The sequence below is a fragment of the Zootoca vivipara genome, chromosome 13 (assembly GCF_965207765.1).
Source record: "Zootoca vivipara chromosome 13, rZooViv2.hap1.1, whole genome shotgun sequence".
Classification (NCBI taxonomy): Eukaryota; Metazoa; Chordata; class Lepidosauria; order Squamata; family Lacertidae; genus Zootoca; species Zootoca vivipara.
In genome coordinates this window covers 48,445,755-48,455,984 of record NC_142596.1, presented here as the reverse complement: position 1 = coordinate 48,455,984, position 10,230 = coordinate 48,445,755, and the positions used below count along the sequence as shown (strand labels likewise).

Genomic DNA, 10,230 nt, shown 5'->3' with positions numbered 1-10,230 from the left:
TTGAAATATAGGAACCCTAACCCATAGAAGCAATTTCGCTGAAAAAACCTGAATATGGAAAACAACAACAACACAGAACTACGTACATTTCTCAGAGTGCTTTAACCATCCATCCCTCTTACCAGGGGACTCTGGGAATTGTAGGTCTGCGAAGAGAATAGGGGTCTCCAAACAACTCTCAGCACTCTTATTTATTTATTTATTTATTCATTTATTTATTTATTTATACCTACCCCGCCCATCCCCCTTCATGGATCAATGCCTTGTCGTGGCGAAGGGGCTTGAATAACTCAGAGAAGCTATGAGCTATGCCATGCAGGGCCACCCAAGATGGACAGGTCATAGTGGAGAGTTTTGACTAAACGTGATCCACCTGGAGAAGGAACTGGCAAGCCACTCCAGTATCCCTGCCAAGAAAACTCCATGGACAAAGACAACAGGCATATAAAAGTTATGACGCTGGAAGATGAGCCCCTCAGGTCGGAAGGCGTCCAACATGCTACTGAGGAAGAGCGGAGGACAAGTACAAGTAGATTCAGAGCTGATGAAGCGGCTGGGCCAAAGCCGAAAGGACGCTCAGTTGCGGATATGCCTGGAAGCGAAAGGAAAGTCCGATGCTGTAAAGAAAAATATTGCATAGGAACCTGGAATGTAAGAACCATGAGTGGAGGTAAGCTGGATGTGGTCAAAAATGAGATGACAAGAATAAATATCGACATCCTGGGCATCAGTGAACTAAAATGGAAGGGAATGGGCGAATTCAGTTCGGATGACTATCATATCTACTACTGTGGGCAAGAATCCTGTGGCAGAAATGGAGTGGCCCTCATAGTCAACAAAAGAGTGGCAAAAGCTGTAATGGGATGCAATCTCAAAAATGACAGAATGATCTCGATACGAATCCAAGGCAGACCTTTTAACATCACAGTAATCCAAGTTTATGCACCAACTACCAGTGCTGAAGAAAATGAAATTGACCAATTCTATGAAGACCTACAACACCTTCTAGAAATGACACCAAAGAAGGATGTTCTTCTCATTACAGGGGACTGGAATGCTAAAGTAGGGAATCAAGAGATAAAAGGAACAACTGGCAAGTTTGGCCTTGGAGTTCAAAATGAAGCAGGGCAAAGGCTAATAGAGTTCTGTCAAGAGAACAAGCTGGTCATCACAAACACTCTATTCCAACAACACAAGAGACGACTCTACACATGGATATCACCAAATGGACAGCATCGAAATCAGATTGATTATATTCTCTGCAGCCAAAGATGGAGAAGCTCTATACAGTCAGCAAAAACAAGACCTGGAGCTGACTGTAACTCAGATCATCAGCTTCTTATAGCAAAATTCCAGCTTAAACTGAAGAAAGTAGGAAAAACCACTGGGCCAGTAAGATACAATCTGAATCAAATCCCTTATGAATACACAGTGGAAGTGAGGAACAGGTTTAAGGATTTAGATTTGGTGGACAGAGTGCCTGAAGAACTATGGATGGAGGCTCGTAACATTATACAGGAGGCAGCAATGAAAACCATCCCAAGGAAAAGGAAATGCAAGAAAGCAAAATGGCTGTCCAACGAGGCCTTACAAATAGCGGAGGAGAGGAGGCAAGCAAAATGCAAGGGAGATAGGGAAAGATACAGGAAACTGAATGCAGATTTCCAAAAAACAGCAAGGAGAGACAAGAGGGTCTTCTTAAACGAGCAATGCAAAGAAATAGAGGAAAACAATAGAATGGGGAAAACCAGAGATCTGTTCAAGAAAATTGGAGATATGAAAGGAACATTTCGTACAAAGATTACCATAATCAAGGACAAAAGTGGTAAGGACCTAACAGAAGCAGAAGACATCAAGAAGAGGTGGCAAGAATACACAGAGGAATTATACCAGAAAGATATGGAGGTCTCGTACACCTCAGGTAGTGTGGTTGCTGGCCTTGAGCCAGACATCCTGGAGAGTGAAGTCAAATGGGCCTTAGAAAGCATTGCTAATAACAAGGCCAGTGGAAGTGATGATATTCCAGCTGAACTGTTTAAAATTTTAAAAGATGATGCTGTTAAGGTGCTACACCCAATATGCCAGCAAGTTTGGAAAACTCAGCAATGGCCAGAGGATTGGAGAAGATCAGTCTACATCCCGATTCCAAAGAAGGGCAGTGCCAATGAATGCTCCAACTACCGCACAATTGCGCTCATTTCACACGCTAGCAAGGTTATGCTTAAAATTCTACAAGGCAGGCTTAGGCAGTATGTGGACCGAGAACTCCCAGAAGTGCAAGCTGGATTTCGAAGGGGCAGAGGAACCAGAGACCAAATAGCAAACATGCGCTGGATTATGGAGAAAGCTAGAGAGTTCCAGAAAAACGTCTACTTCTGCTTCATTGACTATGCAAAAGCCTTTGACTGTGTCGACCACAGCAAACTATGGCAAGTTCTTAAAGAAATGGGAGTGCCTGATCACCTCATCTGTCTCCTGAGAAATCTCTATGTGGGACAAGAAGCTACAGTTAGAACTGGATATGGAACAACTGATTGGTTCAAAATTGGGAAAGGAGTACGACAAGGTTGTATATTGTCTCCCTGCTTATTTAACTTATATGCAGAATTCATCATGCGAAAGGCTGGACTAGATGAATCCCAAGCCGGAATTAAGATTGCTGGAAGAAATATCAACAACCTCAGATATGCAGATGACACAACCTTAATGGCAGAAAGCGAGGAGGAATTAAAGAACCTTTTAATGAGGGTGAAAGAGGAGAGCGCAAAATATGGTCTGAAGCTCAACATCAAAAAAACCAAGATCATGGCCACTGGTCCCATCACCTCCTGGCAAATAGAAGGGGAAGAAATGGAGGCAGTGAGAGATTTTACTTTCTTGGGCTCCTTGATCACTGCAGATGGTGACAGCAGTCACGAAATTAAAAGACGCCTGCTTCTTGGGAGAAAAGCAATGACAAACCTAGACAGCATCTTAAAAAGCAGAGACATCACCTTGCCGACAAAGGTCCGTATAGTTAAAGCTATGGTTTTCCCAGTAGTGATGTATGGAAGTGAGAGTTGGACCATAAAGAAGGCTGATCGCCGAAGAATTGATGCTTTTGAATTATGGTGCTGGAGGAGACTCTTGAGAGTCCCATGGACTGCAAGAAGATCAAACCTATCCATTCTTAAGGAAATCAGCCCTGAGTGCTCCCTGGAAGGACAGATCGTGAAGCTGAGGCTCCAATACTTTGGCCACCTCATGAGAAGAGAAGAATCCTTGGAAAAGACCCTGATGTTGGGAAAGATTGAGGGCACTAGGAGAAGGGGACGACAGAGGACAAGATGGTTGGACAGTGTTCTCGAAGCTACGAACATGAGTTTGACCAAACTGCGGGAGGCAGTGCGAGACAGGAGTGCCTGGCGTGCTATGGTCCATGGGGTCACGAAGAGTCGGACACGACTAAACGACTAAACAACAACAACAACCCCGCCCATCTGGCTGGGTTTCCTCAGCCACTCTGGGCGGCTTCCAACAGAAAAATGAAAAAAAAAATCTCTTAAACATTAAAAGCCTGAAGGGCTGCCTTCAGATGTCTTCTAAAAATCTGGTAGCTGTTTTTCTCTTTGACATCTGATGGGAGGGCGTTCCGCAGGGCAGGCACCACCACCGAGAAGGCCCTCTGCCTGGTTCCCTTCAACTTGGCTTCTCGCAATGAGGGAACCGCTAGAAGGCGCTCGGTACTGGGCCTCAGTGTCCGGGCAGAACGATCGGGGTGGAGACGCTCCTTCAGGTATACTGGACTGAGGCCACTACAGTTCTCATAATTCTTTGGGGAAAGCCATGACTGTTTAAAGTGGTATTGTAATACTTTAAATGCACAGTGCGATTGTCGCCCTGATCTCACACCTCTTCCTTTGGAAAGCCTGCAATATGACATTCACCTTCCCTCTACACATAACCCTCTTTATCTTTCCTTCTTCGCTTTTCAAAAAGCCCATTAGAAAGCTGTTTTTGTTCTCTGGTTGTTTTGCAGAAGATCCACCTCGCGTTCCCTCTTTAATGTCCTTACCCTACATGCCATTCTTTCTTTCTCCCATTATAAACACTCACAACGGCTTTGGTTCAGGGTTTATATGATTTTATTGTACTACACAAAGAGCCCAAGACACCTGCAGGCCGAGGCAGCAGGGGACGCTTTGTGGAAAATAATGATAATAATAAATATTCACTATTCTTTTCTGGAGAAATCTGGAGCAGCCTTTTTGGAACGAAAACACGGCCTTCTCTTTTCATTCTCCTCCAGGAGTCTCACGCGTGAGAAAAAACTATTTAATTTTGTTTTTACCTGGACAAAAAGCAGCATCTCCCACCTGCTGCAATTTTCTTTGGGGGAGCTTCAGCCGAGTCCTTTCTGCCCAAGCACTGGCAGGCTTCAGTCAAAGCGGTGAAACCTGTGATTCTGTAAAGCGAGGAGGCTAAATTGAAGATGTAACTGCTCTTCCCTCTTCCTTCGCAACCCCAAGGGGGTGGAGGGAAGCTGAAAACTCCTATATAATTTTTGCTCATCCCATTAAGAGCTTGAGTCAGCTGTGCCTTTTTTTAAAAACACAACAAACAGCAAATGCCGTATTTAAAACCATATCATTTCCATCCATTTAAGCCCAAATTGGTAGAAAATTGGGTGGTAGCGAGGCGGACAAAGCCGCATCTCTGGATTCGGCACGGATCGATGGAGAGGGGAGAAGCTCTCGGCGTTGATTGGGCCGAGTTTTCTCGGCCCGACAGAGTCGCTGTCACCGTAATGCTGTGTCACCTCTGTGTTTCTTGCAGAAGTAGGTCACTGTGTGAATGTATGAAATAACACCCTGACGCACCATCGTTTCCAGAGAAGAGGAGAGGAAAATATTTTCCCTTAATTGGGGTGGACTAAGTGCCTTGGAGACCAAATCTAGGGCAGAAGGGAAGAGAGAAGACCCTCCACAAGTACTTTCTGTGCCTCTTGGTCAGGCCGATTGTCCTTCTTCACCCCTTCAAGAGAGAGAGAGAGTTCTCTAGCGAGGCAGATTTCGGAACCAAGACACAAAGGCTGCTTGTATGTAAGAAATGGCCAGCTAGAACCTTCTGGAAAACCCACAAGCGGGCTGTGAATGCAGTGACGCCGCACCTTCTAGTTTGTTCCCACCACCAGGTATTGAGAGGTAGACTGCCTCTTAACATGGAAGCTCCATTCAGCTGTTGAGCAGATAGAGAAAAGTCCCCGCTTCCCTTGTTCGTAATAACTCGTTGACATCCAACGAAGCTGAGCGTTGGGCGATTCCGGACAGGCAGAAGGAAGTCCTTAATCACATGGCGCATAGGTAAACCTATGGAACGTTCTCCCACAGGAGGTGATGGTGATGGCCACCAACCTGGAAGGCTTTGAAAGAGGATTAGGCAAATCCATGCAGGAGAAGGCTATCTGTGCCTAAGAGCCAGGATGCCACTGCTCTGCCTCCACGGTTGGAAGCTTCTGAATACCAGTTGCTGGAGACCACAGGAAGGGAGAACATTGCCCTCAAATGTTGCTTGCTGGTTTCCCACAGGCAAATGTTTGGCCACTGTGAGAACAGTGGGCCACTGGCCTGATGCAGCCATCTCTTCTCATGTTCTGAAGTCCATGAGATCTAGCAAACCTCCTGTCGCTTTCTTCCCCTTTCAAAGTCCAAGCAGAGCATTTTTCGAAATGGGGAAGCACCCGTATCTCAGCGTGCAGAAGGTCTGAGGGGTTCCGTTCCCGGCATTTCCAGGTCAACAAGGGTTTAAGTTAGCAGGTTGTAAATGCTCGAAGGCCTGGAGAGCTGCAATCAATCAGAGCAAGTGATCCCAGGCAAGATGTGCAACAATGGACTCCGCACAAATCACCTCCTCGTTTCCCCAGTCTTTGCGGCTTTTTGTTAAGGATATTCCAGGAAGGCTACTTCTGCATTGTTAAAAAAAAAAGAGGACACAGATTTGGCATGACATTTGCATCTGCTGATTTAAATGCCTCTATGCAAAATTAGAAGGAATGGCTCTGTTGTTTTAGAAACACACCATGCATTTCCTGTAGTACATTGGAATGTAAGAATCACAGAATCTTAGAATTGTCGTGTTGGAAGGGGTCCCAAGTGTGGGAATGTTCAGGGAGGCAGGAGAGGATATATTGCTTATTAATATCCTTCCTAACTTGTGCTAGCAAGTCTTTTACTTAGCAGAGTTTTACATTCCCCTTTTAATCGCACAGCAGATAGCTGGTTGCAGGCTTGTTTAAGCCTCTCAATATTAGGTTCCTGGTAAGTTCCCTTATTTCTCTTAAAAGAACGAACACGCCAGAAACCCGTTTAAAGTATATTTCAGAAGTTTACTCACATTATCAGTTCACAGTTGGATCCCATATAGGGAAAATCCCAGTGTCCTCTGTTGGTTGAAAGCCAACAGAGCATTTCTAGCTAAAAATCTGCTCCAATGACGGAGGAAGTCAAAGAGAGAGAAAGTGTCCTTTTGTTACCTGGACAGGTAAGGTCACGCCCACCACTAGTCACATGCAAAGGAAGTATGTCCCAGCCAGGAGGAAACAGGAAGTTTTCGACTGGCTGGACCAAACATTCCCCTGCATGTCCACTCTAGGAACACAAGGAATGTTGTACTTGACTGCTACTTATGTATCACATCCCACACCAAGGAGCATCTAGTTCAACTCTCTAAGGAGGCAGCTGGATCAGGCCAATGGAACACCTAATCCAGAATCTTGTTCTCACAGGGGCCAACCAGATGCTCCACAGGGAAGTTTGCAAGCAGGACCTGAGTGCGATAGCAGCTCTTATGATAGCACCTGTGATTTCCAGCAACTGGCATTCAAAAAGACTAGCAAGAGCCAGGACTTCCGGTTTTGACCGCGGACCGCGCACGGGCAAAAAAAAGGGGAGCTCCGCTTCCCAAGCAAATTGCTGGTTAAGAGGGGGTTCGCAAGGCTAAGCGACCCCCCCCAAAAAGGCTAAGAAGGCGATTTTTAGCTGAGGCGTCGGCGGCTCCCCAAAGGATCTCCCGGAAACCTTCGCAAACGCCGAAGGAGGGGGAGAGACTGGGCGCTGCGACGGAGAACAGCTCAACCGTGACCAGCGAAGCAGCCGCAACCCAGCGCGATCACGAACGGTAAAACTCCTTTAAATCTAACCCCTTTAAAGATTCTCCGGGCGTGTGGATAACTTAGAAAAAGAATAACGAACGGAAGATTTTTAAAACACATCCCCCCCCCCCACGAAGTGGACAATAAGACCAGTTAAAGAGCAAGTGGTGGGGGACGGGAAAGAGCGGCACGAACTACAGCATATTGCAAGAGACGCTGACAGGGGAAAGGCAAGAAAAAGTTTAAGTGAGGGAAACAAAAGTAACAAGTATAAAGGAGCCGGCTGAGTTTTTGAAACAAAGTATCCGTACATACAAACATTGCAGAGCTGAGAGGGGTTTTTTAAAGGGATATTGTATATCTGTTTGAGAGAGAACGTGGATTTACACATTTCTTCGTTGGGAAAATTGGCAGAAACAACGTTATTTTTAAAGAATTAAAGGACTTGAGAAAGCTAAATTCAAGTGAAATAAAATGGCGACGAAGTTTTAGAAACCATGACTAAGCAGACAAGGAACTAGGGAAGACAAAAGTGACGTGGCAGTGAATGAAAGATTTAAGGAGGACCTGTTAAAGACTAGAAAACTGCAATTACAAAATAATAAAGTGACATCCAGTGGAAGGAATACCAAATAACAGCTGAAAAAGATAAAAAGAGCCAGAGTGACACCACATGGAGAAGGAAAATACTGCAAGGCAACCAAGTAAAATCGAAAAAAACAAAAAAGTAAATGCAGGTGCTGCAAGTCAAAGAAGGACATCAATGGCAGAACATGAACTGGATCTTAAAGACCTAATTTTGAGCCTCAAAAGTGACATTGGAGAAGTCAAACAAGATCTTACAGAAATAAAGAAAGAAATGAATGAAATAAAGAAGGAAATGAGCGATAGGGTGAAAAGCTTGGAAGATAAAATGGAAAAAGTGGAGGAAAAAATAGAATCTAATGAAAAAGACAAACAAGAAATAAAAGACCATATAAATACAGCTGTGGAGAACTCTAGCAAAGCGACCACCATGGCACAGGAAGCACAAGAAAAGATCCAGTCACTAGAGAATTCAATGAAAAACCTTGCTAGGGAAAGAAGAGAAGGAAAGAAGGAGTGGGAAAAGATGAAAAAAGATATGGAAGAACAGAAGACCGCCCTAGAAGCCGCACAGGATGCCCTCGCGATGCAACAAATGAAAATGAGAGAGAAGACCTTGAGATTTAGGAACATCCCAGAGTTAACAAATGAAGACATTGTGAAAAGACTGACAACAGCTCTGGCAAAATGGTTAGATCTAGAAGAATTGGACATAGAAACACGTATAGAAGAAGCTTTTAGGACGAATTCCAAAGAAGCAAAGGCAAATAATTGGCCATGTGACTGTTTAGTTACCTTCACCAATATGTGGTTGAGAAACAAGATATTAAAAACTAAAGGCAAGAAAAAATTAGTTATGGATGGAACTGAAATAGTCATACTAAGAGAAATCCCACCAAGACTGCTTCACAAAAGGAAAAAATATCAATTCCTTGCTAAAGCTTTAAGATCTAAAAAAGTCTTCTTTAAATGGGAATATCCGGAGGGGATGGCGTTCTCCTTCAAAGGGAGATGGAGGAGATTCGACAACCCCGATGCAGCAGATAGATTTTTCAGAACATATTCACAAGAACTGGGAGGCGGCAAAGTGAAAGAGAGAAGGGACGAGGCTCTCAGGCCAGAGGATGTAGAAGATGAGACCAACGGAGAGGAACATGAAGGAGGAGAATTAGAAGACGAAGAATCATCTGCAGCTGAAGAAGAAGGAGAAATGAAAGAATGAATAAATAGACTGATAAAGTAGAATAACAAAAATTTCTAGTCTCGGTAAAACTGAAAAGTAATAATTATGAAATCTAATAATTATACCTAAAGTAACTCACTGCTCAAGAAAAGACTGCATACCCTAGGAATTCCTTGATTCTGCTTAGTGTAGTTATTTGCTCTTCTGTTTTCCTTTCTTTTTTCTCTCTCTTTTTTTTTTTTTACCCCTTCCCCCCCTTTTTTTCCTCCCTTCCCTCCCCCTCCTTTTTTGTTTTCATTTTCTTTTCTCCCCTTACTCTTACCCTAACCCCTTTTCTTCTTTCTCCTTTTTTTTTTCTTTTCTTTTTCTCTATTACTTTCGTTATTATTTTATAGCTTCCCTTTACTTTCCTTAACAGAAATTGGATCAGATTAAAGTAATTTAATAGAATTGCCAAATAAACATGAACTTTAGAACAATATCTTGGAATGTTAATGGTTTGAATAATAAGAAGAAAAGAAATAGAGTGGGACACATGTTGAAAAAACAAAATTGGGACGCGATTTGCCTTCAGGAAACCCATATAAATAAAAAGCATTTGAGGGTATTAAAAAATGAAAAATTGGGAAAAGAATTTATCGCAGCTGATGAAAAAAAAAAGAGAGGAGTAGTAATTTATATTAAACAAAAATGGAATCCCGAATTGATTTGGTCTGATAAGGAAGGTAGAATAATAATGGTAAAAACAATACACGAAGGACAACAATGGATATGGGTGGGAGTCTATGCCCCGAACGGAAATAAAAAGGGGTTCCTACAAAATCTGGAGAAACAATTAATGAAATACATAGGAGAAAAGCTGATAATAATGGGAGATTTCAATGGAATCATTGATCCTGAACTCGATAAAAAGAGGGAGGGTGATGGTGGGGAAAAAAAGATAAAGACACTCCCCAAAAAATTCATGCAAATAATGGACAATTTAAATTTAATAGATGTATGGAGACATAAGAACCCAGTCACCAAAGAATATACACACATATCGGCTCGCCACCACACGGCGAGCAGAATTGATGCTATTTGGATCTCAAAGGAATTATTAACCAAAACTCAGAAGATAGAAATAGGACCCCAAACCCTATCAGATCACAACCCAATGGTCTTAACATTAAAAGAGGAATTAACAGAAAAAAGATGGAGGCTAAACACCTTCCTTCTAAATAATACCCAAATAGTTCAGGAAGCAAAACAACATCTAAAAGAATATTTTGTGTGGAATAACAACGGGGAAGTTGACCCGCGAACCGTTTGGGACGCGGGTAAAGCGGTAATG

General features: G+C 43.2%; 1 protein-coding gene across 1 annotated transcript; it reads left to right on the top strand.

Moving 5' to 3' along the window:
- Positions 1–6,884: 6,884 nt before the first annotated feature.
- LOC148683720 (uncharacterized) lies at positions 6,885–9,101 on the top strand. The gene has a single exon (XM_088657086.1). The coding sequence runs from the start codon at positions 7,803–7,805 to the stop codon at positions 8,934–8,936; it is 1,134 nt and encodes a 377-aa protein (XP_088513212.1). The 5' UTR covers positions 6,885–7,802; the 3' UTR covers positions 8,937–9,101.
- Positions 9,102–10,230: the final 1,129 nt, after the last annotated feature.